Source organism: Leucoraja erinacea, chromosome 16 (assembly GCF_028641065.1).
Source record: "Leucoraja erinacea ecotype New England chromosome 16, Leri_hhj_1, whole genome shotgun sequence".
Classification (NCBI taxonomy): Eukaryota; Metazoa; Chordata; class Chondrichthyes; order Rajiformes; family Rajidae; genus Leucoraja; species Leucoraja erinaceus.
This window is the reverse complement of record NC_073392.1, coordinates 27,632,211-27,651,905: the sequence shown is the minus strand read 5'-3', so window position 1 is coordinate 27,651,905 and position 19,695 is coordinate 27,632,211. Positions and strand designations below refer to the sequence as shown.

General features: G+C 44.0%; 1 protein-coding gene across 1 annotated transcript in view; it reads left to right on the top strand.

The window, feature by feature from the left end:
- LOC129704692 (collagen alpha-1(VII) chain-like) overlaps positions 1-19,695 on the top strand; it is a 103,327-nt gene that overhangs the window by 8,835 nt on the left and 74,797 nt on the right. Inside the window, exons 3-5 of the mRNA XM_055647987.1 lie at positions 11,678-11,756; positions 14,126-14,306; positions 17,420-17,579. Coding sequence (XP_055503962.1) covers positions 11,678-11,756; positions 14,126-14,306; positions 17,420-17,579 — 420 coding nt within the window. The remainder of the gene's footprint in view (positions 1-11,677; positions 11,757-14,125; positions 14,307-17,419; positions 17,580-19,695) is intronic.

Genomic DNA, 19,695 nt, shown 5'->3' with positions numbered 1-19,695 from the left:
TTGCAAAGATGGTAATTCAGGACCTCTCTCTAGTTGGTGACGGGATCAGTTCCAGAGACAAGATCCAATGCTGGTTCTCTTGCTGGAGAACAGTGCAATCCGGTGCGTGGCAGACCCCCAAATATGACTGGAACGCTTGGACTTTTTACGTAGTAGGTGTTTGGTACGCAGCCAGTCATCAGCTGCTTCTGGAACCCCTTCTGACATAATTGACCCTGGGGGAACAAAGATGTTTTGTCCTGAATGCTTTCCATCTGAGGAAGATCTGCTTTTAGTTTGCAAACAGCATAATTTTGTACAAATAAGAAAGTCCTGTTTGTTCAACTGAACACAACAATTTGTCTGTGTACTTTGAAGTGAATGCCAACTTCAGCAGTCAATAGTATTTACAGCGGCATCTCCTCTTGTTTCTTGGCATGAAAACATCAAAGCTTACTTGTACAGTCCTGGTTGCCCTGTCATTGGAAGGATGTCATTAAACTGGAAAGGGTGCAAAAAAGATTTAAGAGGATGTTATTGGCTCTGTAAAGAGGCTTGAAAGGCTGAGTCTTTGGAGCTGAGGAGGGTGATCTTATAAGATATATAAAATCATGAGGGGCATAGCTAAGGTGAATTGATACAGTCTTTTCCCTAGGGTAAGGGAGTCAAAAACCGGAGGGCATTGGTTTAAGGTGAGAGGGGAAAGGTTTAAAGGGTCTAACTAAGGGGCTACTTTTCCACACAGAAGCTGGTGCGAATATGGAGGATGTGGTGTAGTGGGTACAATTATGACATTTAAGCGATCTTTGAACAGGCAGGCAGAAGCAAGTGGGACTAGTTTGGTTGGACAACTTGTTGGCATGGATAAGTTGAATCGGATGACCTGTTTCCAGATGGTTTAGCTCTTTGACGCTATAACACCATGACCTTGCTTCCACGTTAGGGTTGAAATTTGAATACTTTGGTGACCATTGTGCATTCGCCTCGTTTTACCCCCTCCTAAACTCGCCCTGTCCATTGCTGCTCCAAAAGAAAGGGACTTTTGTTGTTTGATGAGTTGCAGACTGAGGCTCACATTGTGTCTGTTTTCCACTGGGTCATGTAGCTGAGCAGAAAGTGGTAGAGGGAATAGGGGAGGGAATTATTCTACAGTGAAGAGCTTGGCAGCCATAGGCATGGCCTCCACTGGTAGGGAGATTTAACTTGGGATGGCAGGAGGCCAGAATTGGAAGAGTTGCAGATCTCAGATGGTTTTGGGCTGGAAGAGATTCGAGAGAGGGTGGAAGGGACTAGATCATAGATGGATTTGAAAACAATGGTATAACTATCAAAATAGGGATGTTGCTTACTCAGCAGACTGAGAGGAAAATGGTTCAGGGAGGTAGTTGTCTTCAAGAGAAAGCGGTTGAAAATACATTCCAGCGAGTGGTAGACTCAGCCCAGCCCATCACAGGCACAGCCCTCTCCCCCTGCCTCCCATTGAAAGCGTCTAATGAGGTGATGCCTCAAGAAGGTGGCATCTATCTTCAAGTATCGCCACAGTCTAAGCCATGCCATCATCTCACTATTACTGTCGGGCAGAAGGTCCAGAGGCCTGAAGCCCCACACCCACAGGCTCAGGAACAATTGTCCTGTTTGTCTGTGTATTTTGAAGTGAATGCCAACTTCAGCAGTCAATAGTATTTACAGCGGCATCTCCTCTTGTTTCTTGGCATGAAAACATCAAAGCTTACTTGTACAGTCCTGGTTGCCCTGTCATCTATTTTTGTCTGTTTATTTTAATCCGTGTTCCTTTGTTACTATAAAAAGATGTTTCATTGTTTCTTGTATCTCCCTGCCCTCATGCATACCACAATAAACTTGAACTTTTTTTCATTCTTGATTGCTGATCAAGAAAGAAAATCAAACCGTACCATCAAACATTTCCTCAACCTCCCCTCTTAGCAGAAACGGATCCAGCTTCAAACTTCTGTTGGTGGTTTATTCATCAAAGGATGAATGAGACTCTCTTCCTCCTTATGAATTGGCCTTCTTTGTTACATGTCCCAACCAATAGCCCCCAACAACCGATGTGGCTTAATGTGAAACAGCAACAAATTAAGCCTGCCAAACTCCCGCAGGGTTGCAGCTGGGAAGATCCATTTAAAAATCTTTCCCATGACACTCCATCAGACAGCACAGTGACGCATCAGGCTGCCTCATCACTCCAGCGACTCGGGTTCAATCACTGACTTTTGGAGCTGACTGTGTGGAGTTTGCACATTCTTGGTGACTGCCTGGATATCTCCTCCTCACCGGTCGGTGCTCCTGGTTCCTCCCATGACCCAGAGAATTTAGCCTACAGAGATACAGTGTGTAAAAAGGCCCTTCGGCCCACCAAGTCCGATCCCATCAGCGATCACTGTATGCTAACGCTATCCACGCACCAGTGACAATTTACAATTTACCGAAGCCAATTAACCTACAGACCTGTCCGTCTTTGGACTGTGGGAGGATACCGGCGCATCTGGAGAAATCCCCCACTGTTACACGGAGAACGTACAAACTCCCTGCAGGCAGCATCTGTAGTCGGGGTCGAACCCGGGTCTCTGACGCTGTGAGGCAGCAACTCTACCACTGTGCCACTACACGCTCGATTGTAAATGGGGTGGCTGCCATCAATTGCCCTCAGCGTAAAGGAGCTGTGAGAAAATAAAGGTGGAGTTGATGGTCAGATGAACGAGGAGGAAATTACCAGGAAATAAGTCGGGAAATGGGATTGCTCTGATAGCCAGCATAGGCTGATTTGCCAAATGGCCTATATCAGAAGAAAACATGAGAAAAAATGAGAAATACATTGGACCATTGAATTATTAACTCCAAACACCATTTGATGTCACTTTTATTACACATTACATACTTCTGATATATGAGGCCATTTATGACATGTGACAATAAACTAAACACCAATACATTAAACAATAACTGTGCATAACCACAGCAGTCCAGGGACATTTGTCTGCAGTTGGCACCAGAGATGTTACCAATATCCCTTCCCCTCAAACCATACCCTCTATCCCACATCTTCCAAAGATGCCTACTGATGGCCAGTGCGAGTCAGACCAGAAGGGACATACTCCATGCTGGAATGTAATATTGAGGAAATGGTGGCAGGGTTCTGAAAGGATTGGGCAATGTGGATCTATGAAAGGGGAATTATGTTGGGGCCTTTTGAAGTTGTAACTATAAAGGACAAACCAGTGCATGCTGTGTATTTAAGAGGGCCTTTTATAATGTGCCAGATAATTTCATTGTCATGCACTGCTAACAGAACAATGAAATTCCAACTTGCTACAGCTTCACAGACATATTAACACAATAACACTCAAATAAATACAATAATCAATGAACCAAATTAATAATCAGTAATATTACAGCAAAATTAGCATGCACGTTTGGCTGGAGGGCCTGGTTCCATGCTGCATGACTCTATAGCAATAGGCATCATATACCAATGTGGATTAGTTAATAAATGCAAAGCAAAGAAAAAGAATAAATGGGTTATTTGCAGAGAGTCATAGATTCATACAGAGTGGGAACAGGTCCAACTTGCCCACCCCGCTCAACATGCTCCATCTATACACTCCCACCTACCTACATTTGGCCCATATCCTTCTAAACCCATCATCCAAATGTTTTTTGATCATTGTGATAGTACCTGCATCCACTACCTCCTCTGGCAGCTCGTGCCATGTACTTACCACCCTTAGCATAGAAACCTTACCTCTCAGGTTCCTATTAAATCTTCGATCCTTGCTGCGCCCCACCTTTAAACTTGTATCCTCTGGATCATGATTCACCTGCACTGGGTAAAAGACTGTGCATTTACCCTATCAGTTCCTCTCATGATCCTATACACCTAAAAAGATCACCTATCATATCCCTGCGCTCCAAGGAATAAAGTCCTGGCCTGCTCAACCCCTTCTTATAGCTCAGGCAATATTTCGTAAATCTTCTTTGCACCCTTTCCAGCTTAAAATCGATGCAGGAATCAATGCTGGGGATCCATAGTCTATAGTAACGATGTAGATGAGGAAATTAATTGTAATGTCCACACTCTGCCTGGGCTGTGGAAAGAAGCAGAAAGGCTTCGGGTAGGTAAGGATATGCTAAGTGAAAAGGCAGGGAGGTGACATGAAACATGATGCCAGCCGCTTTGATGGAAAAAAAATGAAAAATGGACTAAGTTTTTAAATGGCAAAAAATTTAAAGATATTTGGCATTCAGAGGGATCTGAATAACTTTGTACAAAAACCATTGAAAGTTTAAAAAAAAACTTTTAGAGATACAGCGCGGAAACACGATCTTCGGCCCACCAAGTCCACGCTGACCAGTGATCACCCTGTACACTATCCTACACACTAGGGACAACTTTGACAATTTACAGAAGCCATTTAACCTACAAACCTGCATGTCTTTGGAGTGTGGGAGGAAACCGGAGCACCCGGTGAAAACCCGTGTGGCCACAAGGAGAACGTGCGAATTCTGTGTAGACGGCACCCGTACTCAGGATCGAACCCGGGGTCTCTAGCGCTGTCAGGCAGCAGATTTACTGCTGTGCCACCGTGCCGCCACTACATTTATGCGCAATAAGAGTAATAAATGTACACGTATGTCTTGTGTTTTTGTTTTTTGCAGTTTTTTTTTCTTTTAGAAATGTTATGTATAATTTATGGTTTTTGTGTGTGTGTCTGAGTCTATGTGGCTGTGATGCTTCTACAAGAAAGAGTTTTGTTGTACCTGCACCTCATTGCACTTGTGCCTACGGCCATAAATTAGACATGACTTGATTACGAAAGCTCACGGTGTGTCAGCCTTTATTACAAGAGGCGTCACGTGCAAGAACAGAGATGTTTTAATCCATGTATAATGGGATTTGGTGTTGTTTTTCCCATGTCCTCATCCAAGGAATTATTTTCTTAGGATTGAAGGAATGCAGTAAAATAACTGCCAATGTCATTCCTGTAACAGCAAGTTTGCCACCTGAGAAGTGGTTTAAAAAAAAGACCAGGTATCGAGCTTCAAAGAACACGGGGTGATCTCATTGAATTTTGGAGGTTGTGGGGAGACCTAGTAGAAGCGTATACAATTATGCGAGGCACTGATAGGATATACAGACAGAACCTTTTTTCCCAGGATGGAAAAATCAAATAACCATATAACAATTACAGCACGGAAACAGGCCATCTCGGCCCTACAAGTCCATGCCGAACAAATTTTTTTTTTTCCCCTTAGTCCCACCTGCCTGCACTCATACCATAACCCTCCATTCCCTTCTCATCCATATGCCTATCCAATTTATTTTTAAATTATACCAATGAACCTGCCTCCACCACTTCCACTGGAAGCTCATTCCACACCGCCACCACTCTCTGCGTAAAGAAGTTCCCCCTCATATTACCCCTAAACTTCTGTCCCTTAATTCTGAAGTCATGTCCTCTTGTTTTTTGAATCTTCCCTATTCTCAAAGGGAAAAGCTTGTCCACATCAACTCTGTCTATCCCTCTCATCATTTTAAAGACCTCTATCAGGTCCCCCCTTAACCTTCTGCGCTCCAGAGAATAAAGACCTAACTTATTCAACCTATCTCTGTAACTTAGTTGTTGAAACCCAGGCAACATTCTAGTAAATCTCCTCTGTACTCTCTCTATTTTGTTGACATCTTTCCTATAATTGGGTGACCAAAATTGTACACCATACTCCAGATTTGGTCTCACCAATGCCTTGTACAATTTTAACATTACATCCCAGCTTCTATACTCAAGACTACTCAAAAATACTAGAGGATATAGCTTTAAGGTAAGAGGGGCAAAGTTTAAAGGAGATTTTTTTTACACAGAGGGTGGTGGGTTCCTGGAGCGCGTTGCCAGAGGTGGTGGATGAAGCAGATATGATAGTGACATTTAAGAGACTTTTGGATAGGCACATGGATATGCAGGGAATGGAGGGATATGGATTGTGTAGGCAGATAAGGGTTGGTCTTGGCATCATATTCGGTATAGGACATGTGGGTAGAAACATCTGTTCTTGTGCTCTTCTGTTCAATGTTCTTTATTCTATGAAAGGAACAAAATTCTTTCAGGGCTTGAGATGGTAGATGAGGAGTTGATGTTTCCTCTGAATGGAGTTTCCAGAACCAATTTGTAGACTCAATAAGAGGTTGACAATTAGGATAGAGGTTGGAAGAAATGTCTTCGTCCATCAGGTGGCTTATCTTCAATTGTTCACCTAAGAGGGCCGTGGAGCTTCACTCACTGATCAAGGTGGGGTTTAGATACACTGCGGAAACAGGCCCACCGAGTCTGCGCCGACCAGCGATCCCCGTGCAGTAACACTATCCTACACACTAGGGACTATTTACAATTTACAGAATCCAATTAATCTACTAACCTACAGAGAGTGAGAGGAAACCAAAGATCTACCAGCGGTTCCCAACCTTCACAATTGATGGTAATTGTAACCAGGATAGCTGATCAGCCAATTGGCTGCTGCACGGTCTAAAACATAACATTGAGCTAATGAGCAGATAATCTGACCATCAGCGCTAAATCTCTCCCCTTGCACTTCTTTCCTCTTTTAAGATGCTTTTTAAATTTTAACTTTTTGACAAAGCTGTGCGTCGGTCGCCCTTTTTAGTTCTCCATTTGGCTCACTTCTGGTAGTTAGTAGCCCAGTAGACTGGTGTGTTGATTAATTGCTGCTGTTGGAAGCCGGGTGGGAGCTGTTATCCATAATCCTTAATGGTTTTTGGGAGTTCATCTGCCTCTTTCCCACTGTTCCCGATATCCCCAGTCCTTAGATGTAGTATGGTAATACTGCACAGGCCTGTGTTCAATATGTCCATCACTTTTAAATACACCTACCTTAATCATGTTCACTTAGCTATCTGAATATCTCAAACCCAATTGAGGCCAGATGTGACGATGATGTGAACTGCACAGAAGTGGCCCTTTCTGTTTGGTAGAGGAATCAATGCCATGAGGTTTCCCTTTCTAAAAGTAATCTTCAACAATGGTTCATGCAGGTACATAGCAACATTTAAAAGACATTTAACCAGATACATGGATGGGAAAGGTTTAGAGGGATATGGGTCAAATGCATGAAAATAGGACTAGCTTAGATGGGCATTTTAGTTGGCATGTGGGAGACTGGTTACTGGGAAATGGGATCACAGGTTACTGGGAAATGGGATCAATAGGATTGTTCCGAGACCTGGCTCAGGCATGATGGGCTGTAGGGCTCCCTGTGTGCTGCGAGAAATATGAATTGGAAGATATCTCCGAAGCACGGACAGCACAGTAGCGCAGCGGTAGAGTTGCTGCCTTACACCGCCAGCGACCTGGGTTCGATCCTGATGCCGAGTGCCGTCTGTACAGAGTTTGTACGGTCTCCCTATGACCGTGCAGGTTTTCTCTGAGTGCTCCGGTTTCCTCCCACACTCCAAAGATGTACTGGTTTGTAGGTTAATTGCCTTTGGTTAATTTGTTCCTTAGGTGTAATGTACTGGGTGATTCACCAGGTATTCAGGTAACACCATCGCCCCTTGTGTCATTCCGTTTCTTCTGTCACTGGCGTCCCTTTTATCCTCTCAACCCTTTTCACATTTAAACCATTTAACTGAAAGAACACTCTCAAAGTAATATTCATTGCATGAATTTAATTCAAAGCAAGGGAGAGGGTAATTTGAAGGCTTGGTTTATAATGTTAAAAATGATTGAGGTTTAGGTGAGGACTTACTAAGAGTGAGATCTGTGACTGTAAAGGGTTAACGGCGTGAGGCAGAAATAATTCAAGCTTGCATTCCTTCTACTCAAGGTATGCTAAACCAACCCTTTTCCATGTGTCAAGTTTTCCAAATTATACAAAAGGCATGTTATGTCAGAGGGATGTGTTATCTGGTGGTTTTACGTCTCCTTTCAATTACACGTTAAATGTAAACTCAGGAATGAGATATGCCACGGGGAGTTTATGACGTGATTTCAGACCAATCACTAAGCCAGCAAGGTAACTGGGCTCAAAAGGACACAAAGTGCTGGAGTAACTCAGCGGGTCAGGCAACATCGCTGGAGAATATGAATAGGTGATGTTTTGGTTTGGGCCTTCTTCAGACAATAAATGTGTAGAAGGGTCCCGACCCGAAACGTCACCTATCCATGTTCTCTGGAGATGCCGCCTGACCCGCAGAGTAAAGGGCCCGTCCCATTTGGCGATTTTTTTCGCCGTCTGCCGGCATCATTGACTGATGTATCAGGTCACCAAAAAATTTGTGGCGTGTTGACATATCACCCGCGGTGATTTTTCAAGTGTCGCAACATTTTTTTTGTCGCTGCTGGATTTTAAAATATTCAAAATCTTTTGGCCACCCTGATAGGACGCCGGCAGTCGCCGAAAAAATCGCCAAGTGGGACAGGCCCTTTAGTCCATCACTTTGGATACTTTTGTGTAAACCAGCATCTAGAGTTCCTTGTTTCCATAGTTAGCTTGTTCCTCAATTTCTGACCACTGATTTTAATGCTTATGCCAATGTCTGCCCTGCTTTTAACTTTCAAAGATTCTCAGCCTAAACCATTCTATCCTCTTCCTTATAATTTACTGCTACCTGTGTTGAGGCGGTCCATTTTGCAGCCAGCTATATTATCACTGACATGGTTACAATAATGTGCACTTTTGGTGGTGGTACCGATGGAAGCACCGTGAGAATTCTTAGTTTAGGTTTCGGTGTACTATTGTCACGTGTACCGGGGTACAATGACAAGCTTAGTTTTGCATGCTATCCTTTCAGATTCGATAATACTATGCATCAATAAAATCGTCATACTCAAGTACAATCGTTTAGAGATACAGAACAAAAACAGGCTCTTTCGCCGAACGAGTCCGTACTGACCAGCGATCACCCATACACTAGTCCTATCCCACACCCTCGGGACATTTTACAGGCACCAATTAACCAACAAACCTGCACTTCTTTGGAATGAACTGATTGTCTGAAGCGTCATCTATTTATGTTCTCCAGACATGCTGCCTGACCCGTTGAATTACTCCATCACTTTGTGTCCTTTTGAGCCCAGTGACCTTCCGGGCTTGAAATCAGGTTATAAACACCTTGCAGCATATTTCATTCTTGAGTTTACATATAACATCCACAGCTGTACGTAGTCAGACCTACTGGGAAGATACAGAGTACAGTATACGGTTCTCAGCTTTGTAGCGCACCAGCTCTATAGACAAAGCCCAGTGTCTGCAATGGGGTAGAGGTGAATTGGACCCTAACCTATGGACCGTTCAGAAACCTGATAATATAGAGTGAAAAGCTGGTCCTGAGTCTAATGGTGCATGTCTTCTAGATTCTATATCTTCAGGATCTGTGACAATAGAAGCGGGAAAAGAAAGACTGACAACGGTGGGACAAGTCTTTGATTTAATTGGCCACTTTTATGAGGCAGCCTATAGTGTCCTCCATGTCGTATGAAACTAAATCCCACAAATAAAATGAGGAAAATAAAATTAGACAGCTACTATAGTTTTACACCAGGCTTAGCTAGAACTGGTATTCCTAAATCTTTTAAAACCACTCTGACTATTCCTCAAACTCAACAAGTTTAAAAACCAAAGAATATTAATTGCCAAGATCACTGTAAAGCTCCTTAACTTCCAGGAATCATTCCTTCCTCCCACATCTTGTTAAATCCCAACAAGGCCACATCTTGTTTCTCAATTAAGATATCTCTGTCTCTTCTCCAGTCCAAGGGCTCTCCCATCCGCTGGGCTATTGTGGGTGGGTGGTGGTGGTTGTGGTTGTGGGGGTGGGGGGACGGTGTCCCATCGAACGCAAAGAACTCTTCTGTTCTCCAGATGTGCAAAAATTAAACTTGCAATTCCAACATTATTCAGATGCTGTGGGGAGCCAGTAAGAACTGAAGATACAAGAAGAAACACTAAGTGCGGAAGTAACTGAAGACAGGTAAAATCTCTGGTGAACATGTTAGGTGACATTTCTGGTTGTGCCCCTTCCTTAGATTGCCATTTCGGGTTGGGACCTTTCTTCAGATTGGAGAAAGGTCCCAGCCCAAAACATCAGTCTGAAAAGGGTCCCGACACGAGAAGTCACCTATCCATATTTTCCAGAGATGCTGCCTAACCTGCTGAGTTACTCCAGCACCATTAAACCCCTGTCCTATTGTACGAGCTAATTCACGAGTACTCCCCAGTTTTGTCCTGATTTGAACTCGGAGAATGTCCGTAGTGGGTCCGTAGGAGTTTGTACATACTTTTCAAAATCCATTCTTTGACTGTGAAGCGATCAAGACCTTTCCTAAGATAGTCCTGATAGTTTTTCCAGTCTCTTTGACGAAGCAATGGGTTGATTTAACTCTGGCGAGAACATTTCTGCTTCTGGCAACAAAGGTCTACAGGATTGTCAATCCTCAAGGAATGTCCTGGAAATGTTCAGAAATTACTGAATACTATTGCCAGGCACCCAGGAGAAAGATTATAGGGGCATTAAAACAATCTATGTGCTTTTTCAGCTGCTTGGAACACATTTATTAGTTATAATTTTTTCAGTGAAAGAGAAAAACGACAGTGCTGTGAAGTTAGGGTTAGAAGTGAAGGTTAGAGGTGGTGGTAAGCTTTGTTTATTTGCTCTTGGTAATTATTATTATTATGGTAGCCTCTGTGAATAATGTTGCCCATTGCAAATCGGTTTGTGTGGCCTTGGGGCCTGAGACGATCCTCCTGCAGTGACTCCAGTCCTGTCCTTCAAGAAGCTCTTGATGGCATACTCTTGGAACAATGTAGCCTGCTGTCTCCTTCTGTGTCGGAGTGCGAAAGAATATCTCGATGGTTCTTTACTTTAGATTTTAGAGATACAGCGTGGAAACAGGACAATTGGCCTACAGAGTCCGCGCCGACCAGCGATCACCGCGTACACCAGCACGATCCTACACACCAGGGACAATTTACAGTTTTTACCAAATCTAATTAACTGACTAATATGTACGCGTTTGAAGAATCCAGGAAAAAAAACACGGGTTCTTGGGGCGAATGATCAAAGTCTGTATAGACAAGAAGAACAAACAAACTCCATACAGACAACACCCACAGTCAGGATCGAACCTGGGTCTCTGGCACTGTAAGGCAGCAACTCTACCGCTGCGCACTTGAGCTACCCATATGTTCAATGGTACTTTTTTGTCACATGTAACTAGGTAAAGTGAAATTCCATTTTCTTTCATACAGTTCAGTAAAAATCTTACTACACCCAAGCACAATCATACTTAAGTACAAGAGTGTAAGAATAGTAGATAATGCTGTGGCAGTACACAAGACTCGCCACCTTCCTGTTAACATTCCTGTGAAGTTCTTTGGAACTGCTTACTATATTAAAGAAGCTTTATAAATACTCTGTGATCTGGGAACCAGTTCCGAAGTTACCGTAAGGAGTGATTTTTGTGTACCAAAGTATTCTTCAACACTACAAATCAGCCACGATCAGACCTGGTGCAAGTGGCTAGCGGGGGCTGTTTCTCTGTTCCCAATATCCATACTGTGGTGAATTTGCAGTTTGTGCTAAGGAAGTGTATTTGCTAAGATACTGGTTTGCCCTGTGGTTGGGAAGCCTCCATTAATGCCACTCTGTTCTCTACTTTTTCCATCACAGACAATGGAAACATCTCTCTTGTTGCTTGGAACCATCCAGGCTTTGTTCCTCACCAGCTCACTGGGACAAGCACAGAAAGGTAACGTGGGTTGCTACATCATTGGTAAAAGATTTGTGACAAGGATAAAGCCAGACTCGGTGGAGCAGTTTGACGATTGACATGGCTGGTAAATGGAGGGTTGTATTGTCAGTGGGAACAAATACTGAAGCTGAAAGCTCAGCCTAGGCTAATCGAACATGGAAGATGGAACAGTACAGCACAGGAACAGGCTCTTCAGCCACAATGTTTGTGCCGAATATGATACCAAGTTAAACTGATCTCATCTGCCTATTAACGATCCATATCACTCTATTCCTTGCATTTCCATGTGACTATCTATAAGCCTCCTAAATGCCACTGTTGTATCTGCCTCCACCACCATCTCTGTCAATGCATTTCAGGCTCCCACCACTCTCTGTGTAAAAAGACTTACCCCACACATCTCCATTAAACTTTGCCCCTCTCACCTTATAGCTATGCCCTCTACTGCTGGATATTTCCACCGTGGGGAAAAGGGTTCTGACTGAATACCCAATCTATGCCTCTCATAATTTTATACTTCTATCGTCTCCTCTCAACCTCCGATGATCCGACAAACAATCCACATTTACCTATCCTCTCCTTGTAGCTGAAATCCTCAAATTCAGGCAGCATTCTGGTAAAGCTACAGCCATAATGGGACAAGTCTCCTGTAAAACTGCATCCAGAGTGCATATCACAAAACATTTTTGGATGCGTTCACTTAGGCACAGACACAAACACACACATTCACAGGTCTGTGGGAATGTGGGACTGTTGTAGGTGTTATCTGTAATGGAGAATCATAGCATGGTAACAGGCCCTTCATCTGTACATAGCCCTTGTCCATGCCAACTTGCCATTCTGGGCTAGTCCCATTTGCCTGCAATTGTCCCACTTCCCTCTAAACCCTTCCTATCCCTATATCAGTCCAAATGTCTTATGAAAAGTGGTGAATCTGTGGAATTCTCTGCCACAGAAGGTAGTTGAGGCCAGTTCATTGGCTATATTTAAGAGGGAGTTAGATGTGGCCCTTGTGGCTAAAGGGATCAGGGGGTATGGAGAGAAGGCAGGGGGTGGGATACTGAGTTGGATGATCAGCCATGATCATATCGAATGGCGGTGCAGGCTCGAAGGGCCGAATGGCCTACTCCTGCACCTATTTTCCATGTTTCTATGAAACGTGTAATTGTATCTACTTTTATAGCTTCCTCTGGTATTAAGACATACAGCATGGAAACTGGGCATTTGACCCACCACACCCACGCTGACCATTGGGCACAATCACATTAATGGATTTAAAAATCTCAGTTAAGGCTCCAGCAACCTGTTCCTTTGTTTTCCACAGTAGCCTAGGATCAATCTTATCTTCATCCATCCATAAGCATGCTGAGGCATCAACTACCTTACTTTATTGAGACGTACCTTAGAATTTAATCTTCCCCTTTATGAACAAACAACAAAGTCCATTTCCTCAGCGAAAATATACACTTTGGACCACTCTACCTTTTGGCTCCATATATACCTCAAAAAATCCACCCCCTCTGAGCCTTTTATGCTATCAATCCCAGTTAATCTTCAGGAAATTAAAATCTCTGTAATATAACCCTATTTTTATTGCATTTCTCATATCTGCCTACATATCAGTTCTATCTCTGGTTTAAACTTTCCCCAACAGCACCAGCAAATCATCCGGAATGATATTGATCCAGTTTTGGTTAAGAAGTAACATGTTCTACTTGTACAGATCCCGTCTACTACTGAAAAGGTTTCAGAGATCCAGGAACCTAAATCCCATCTCCTTGCACCATCCCTGAGTCACACATTCTTCTACTTCTATACCCACTAGCTACTGGCACTGGAAACAATCCAACCACCTTTGCATACCGCTCTTCACACAGCTCCCTAAACTATTGTTGCAGTAACTCATGCCTTCTCTTAGCTATGTTATTGGCACCAACATACCCCCACAACTGCTGGCTCTTCACTCTTCCCCTTCAGAATAACCTGTAGCCACTCCGAGACATCACTGACCCTAGCGGCAGAAAGGTGACTTACTAAACAGACATCTTTATGGTGGCCGTCATGGTTCAAGAAGAAGATCGAAGGGATTTACAGGAGTCGCTGCCTCAAAAAGACATCCAGCATCATCAGAGACACACACCACGCTTGCCACAATAGTTTTTTGTATATCATGATGTTTTACAGAGTACTATGTTTACATATCTGTTGTGTTGCTGCAAGTAAGAATTTCATTGTTCTGTTTTGGGACATATGACAATAAAACACTCTTGACTCTTCAAACGAACTGAAGCAAAAATCTGTCTGCACTAGGGAAAGCAAACACCAATCCAGCCTCTCGCTTTAACGCATGTCTCCTTGCATTTCAGTAATTTGCAAAAACGTCCACGCAGCTGATATTGTCTACCTCGTAGATGGCTCCTCAAGCATCGGGAGGGTCAAGTTTGAACAAGTCAAGAGCTTTATCGAAGCAACCATTCAACCATTTGCAAATGTGATTGGTCAAAGTGCAGTAAGAATCGGGCTTATCCAGTACAGTGATGATCCCAGGTAAGATGCTGCTCAGTACTTGTAATGTCAGGGACAAAGGCTGGAAAGCAAGTTGCCAGCAGCCAGCTGTGCATGAAGGGAACGTGGTCTGAGGATTTGGTGACACTGGAGTGTATTCCTTGGATGGGAATGCATGCATAAAGGGAATTAAATAATTTGCATGTACAGTTTAGTTTAGTGTCACGTGTACTGAGGTACAGTGAAAAGCTTTATTTTAGGCATGCTATCCTCTGAATCAGTCTGTCTCTGAATCAGGAGGTATGCATTTTCAAATTTCTGTACCTCTTGCCTGATGGGAGAGTGAAGAAAAAGGAGTGACCGGGATGAGACTGGTCCTTGATTATGTCGCTGACCTTGCCGTGGCAGCATGAAGTGTAGATGGAGTCAATGGAAGGGAGGTTGGTTTGCGTAATGGTCTGGGCTACGTCCACAACTCTGTAATTTTGATGCGATAGTGGCATATAAGAGGCTTCTGGAGAAGACATGGATATGCAGGGAATGGATTATGCACAGGTAGATAAGAGATGGTCTTGGCATCATGTTTGGCATAGACATTGTGGGCCGAAGGCCCTGTTCTTGTGCTGCACTATTCTATGTTGTTATGAATGGGGAATAAGTGCCTGGTTGCACCCTACATATCTACATCCACACTGGCCATGTCCGTTAATGTGCCAGAAATATCTTACGGCAATGTAAGGCAGAGAGAGAGGGGGGTTAGAGATGAAAGAGATCTGAAGAGATTGCTCTGCTGTGAGCTAGCATGGACTTGATGGGCTAAGAGGCCTCCTTCACCTTAGCAAGTACATTAATGTGATCCATGAACGTTTTTGCTTGCGGTGGACTATGAAACCACAGATGAAACGAATCGGTTGGATGACTATAAGCTTGCTCAAATAACTTCTTAAAGGAGGAATAGAGAGGTTTAAGGAATGGTTGCCAGTCACGGCCACCAACGATGGAACGATTAAGATTGGAGTTACTCAACAGGTCAGACCGGAAAAACACGGAGACATGAAAATATCGATGAGCTGGAGTTTGGAACGGGGTGGGATGTCTTGGGAATCGAAAAGGAAATATCAAAATGATTAAGATGTTGCTTAATTGGCAGTCAGACTTGGCCAGCAAGCGGATTGGTGACTGGTGAATGGGACATTGGACAAAGGAAGCCGAATACATCAGGAACCAGGAGTATTTTATTCCATTTTAAAAAGGACACAAATTGTTAGAGTAACTCAGCAGGTCAGGCAGCATGCAGTACAAGGAAATGCACAATGTGCCTGATCCGCTGAGTTACTCCAACTTTTTTTGTCTTTTTTTGTAAACCAGCATCTACAGTTCCTTGTGTTTGCATTTTACTTAATATTTCTACTCCTTCACCTTTCAGATTCTTTGTACATACTATTCCTTGAAAGGAAAACATTTTGTATCCACTATTCCTGTTTCATCACCAGGATATCCCAAAGACCTTCAAAGTCAGTTCATCCCCTTTAAAATACAGCCAGTGTTAGAAGTCCAGCTATCATCAGCCAACATGGATAGTTTGCTCCCTGAAGTGGCAGACAAATTAATTTGGTAAAGGGCCTGTTCCACTTTCACGACCTAATTCACGACCTCTGCTGAGTTTGCCATTGACTCATACTCGCAGCATGGTCGTCACGAGGTCGTAAGTAGGTCGTGATGCTAGACGTAGGTACTCGTGGCATCAAGTAGGTCGGGGCGTTTTTTCAACATGATGAAAAATGTCCACGAGTAAAAAAGGTTGTGAATTAAGTCGTGAAAGTGGGACAGGCCCTTAAAGGATTTTACTTCAAACACAGAGAGAACAGCCCTTTCACTGGTCCATGTTTTAAAATTTGCCTTAAAGTGAAACATGGTTTAATAATTCCCTGACATTGCAGATGTTTTTGCAATTCAGATATTTGCAAATCTCTCACCCACTTGTTACTGCATCAATCCATTCCACATATCTGGTCCAACACCGGTCAAAGTTGCCATAATGATCTTTGCATCTGTCCTGACGTCGCTTTGGCTGCCAGTATCAGGGACATTCACACATGAGTGTACAAGTTAGAATGCAAGCCAGTTTAACTAAATGAAATGGCAGTTCACACTCTCAGTCCCACTGAGATCTTAAAAAGCTGAGTCAGCATAAATAAGAAACCAGTCGCTCTCAGCTTTTGGGCTTTGGGGGATTGCATAGTTACTGAATGATAATAAATTATTTCCTTTTGAAACCGACGATATTGTTCAGGCCAGTGTGAGCCTGAATGAGTCATTTTAACCCCTAAGGATAGTTTGACTAGGAAGTTATAATATTTACTGCCGAGAAATTGGGTTTAGTTTAGTTTAGATGTGTAGGAAGGAACTGCAGATGCTGGTTTACACCAAAGATAGATACAAAATGCAGGAATAACTCAAGAGTACCCCAGCATTTTTGTGTCTATCTTTAGATTAATTTAATTTAGTTTGGCTTAGTTTCACTGAGGTACAGTGAAAAGTTTTTGGTACTGTGAAAAGTTTTTTGTTGCATACTATCCAGTCAGCGGAAAGATTATCCATGATTCCAATCGAGCCGTCTACAGTGTACAGATATAGGAAAAAGGGAATAACTTTATCCTGTTATTATTTTTAATAAAGGAGATCAGTAAAGCCTGATTAAAAATAGTCTGAGGGTGTCCAATGAGGTAGATGATAGCTCAGGACAGCTCTCTAGTTGTTGATAGGTTGTTCAGTTGCCTGATGACAGCTGGGAAGAAACTGTCCCTGAATTTGGAGGTGTGTGTTTTCACACTTTTTCACTCATAAGTGGTGCATCAGTTTCTTCCCCCTTGTTGATGCATTGATGTGTAAGCTGCATGATTTCCCCTTAGCAGCTGCATGCAAACATTGTGAGGGATCATGGGAAGAATGTTAAAGTATATTCACCATGGGAACGATTGCACAAAAGGCAGCCATGGAGAGAAGGGAAAATGTGGGGAGGGGAATGGGAATAAATATCTGGTTGCACCCTATTTACCCACACCCGCCGTGATTATGTCCAAGCATCTAATCTTTGATGTCTCTCGGCAGTAAGCCTTTCCCAACCTGGCTCAGTGTTCTGTTTCTCTTCAAAGGATTGAGTTCTCATTTCAAGATCACAGCACAGGATTCCAAACACTGAATGCAGTCCGCAATCTGAGTTACAAAAGCGGCAACACAAGGACAGGGGCTGGGCTGAAGTATGTCGCTGACAACTTCTTTGGATCTCCCAAACTGAGGCGCAATGTTCCCAAGGTAGGTGAGAGAAGCATCTTCATCGCAAGGCTGTCTTCCATTAAATATCTCTTGTGTTTTAATGTGGCATTGCCACACTCTAGGAAGGACGTTTGGACCCGTGACTGAGAGGTTAATCTTCAGCCGTTCTGGCGTATAGGGCCCCAAACTCTTCATTCTTTGTTCAGTGAATGTAATGGAAATGTTTGATGAATATTATTGGAATGGAAGATGTAAACTGAGAAATAATGGAGAAATGGCCTCACTTTTTTCAGGTCATACATGTAAATCTTTTGCATCTTTCATCTGCTTTATGATGGGCATAATCGTGCAGGGTCCAGACAACCGCGTGCAATAACATCTGGCATATTCCCTTCACCCAACTCCTTCAGCTGCAAGGACAATATATAGATTGTTTAAGAGGGAACTGCAGATGCTGGAGAATCGAAGGTTACACAAAAAAGCTGGAGAAACTCAGCGGGTGCAGCAGCATCTATGGAGCGAAGGAAATAGGCAACGTTTCTGGCCGAAACCCTTCTTCAGACTGATCGGGGGCGGGGGTGGGTGGGGACAAGAAAGGGAACAGGAGGAGTAGCCAGAAGGCTGGGGGATGGGAGGAGACAGCAGGGGGGCTGAGGAAGGGGAGGAGACAGCAAGGACTAACAAAATTGGGAGAATTCGATGTTCATGCCCCCGGGGTGCAGACTCCCCAAACGGAATATGAGGTGCTGTTCCTCCAATTTCCGGTGCTGCTCGCTGTGGCCATGGAGGAGACCCAGGACAGAGAGGTCGGAGGCGGAGTGGGAGGGGAGTTGAAGTGCTGAGCCACCGGGAGGTCAGCTTGGTTATTGCGGACCGAGCGGAGGTGTTCGGCGAAACGATCGCCCAACCTCCGCTTGGTCTCACCGATATAGATCTGCTGACATCTAGAGCAGCGGACGCAATAGATGAGGTTGGAAGAGATGCAGGTAAACCTCTGTCGCACCTGGAACGATTGCTTGGGTCCTTGAACGGAGTCGAGGGGGGAGGTAAAGGGACAAGTGTTGCATCTCTTGCGGTTGCAAGGGAAAGTGCCCGGGGAGGGGGTGGACCGAGAGGGAAGGGAAGAATTGACAAGGGAGTTATGGAGGGAGCGGTCTTTGCGGAAGGCAGATATGGGGGGAGATGGGAAGATGTGGCGAGTAGTGGGGTCACGTTGGAGGTGGCGAAACTGACGGAGGATTACTTTTTGTATGTGACGGCTGGTGGGGTGAAAGGTGAGGACTAGGGGGACTCGGCCCTTGTTGCGAGTGCGGGGATGGGGAGAGAGAGCAGTGTTGCGGGGTATGGAAGAGACCCTGGTGCGGGCCTCATTTATGGTGGAGGAGGGGAACCCCCGTTCCCTGAATAGTGAGGACATTTCAGATGTCCTGGTGTGGTATATAGATTGGTCTGGTCCAGTATTATGATTACAGCCAATCTATTCAGCTGTGAGAATTGGAGACACTTTACATACATAGGGTAGAGATATGGAACCCCAAACAAAAACATAGGCCTTGGATCAATCAATAATATTAATCTGAAATCAAGGGACATGTTGCTGGCCGAAGGGATATGCAGCCAAACTAATTGGAGACACAAAGTGCTGGAGTAACTCAACGGGTTAGGCAGCATCCCTGGAGAACATGGATAGGTGCCATTTCAGATTAGGGCCTATCTTCAGACTGAAGGGTGCCAACCTGAAACATAATCTATCCACTGGAGGTCTGCAATTCATGTTTTGCATCCACCTATCCATCTTTTCTAGAATGTTGCTTGATCCACTGTGTTACTCCAGCACTCAGTGTCATATTGGAAACCAGCATCTGCAGTTCCTTGTGCCTCCAAGCCAGTTATAGTTGGGATACAGATCATTAAAGGGTGGAACAAATCTGAGGGGCACAATGGCAACCAGGTGCCTTTGTTTTGGATGTTAGGTCCTTCTTGTCCCATACTTGGGCAGCCATCGAGGCAAGGGAAGTTGCTGTTGGTTTGGGCATATGTCTTTTGCCAGGGAACACACTAAGAGAACGGCAATCTCACTGGAAAGCTCAGAGTTGAGTCCCGGTGGAAAAGGCCCCATTGTCTCTCAGTCTATTAGATGCTAATGGAGCTGGAT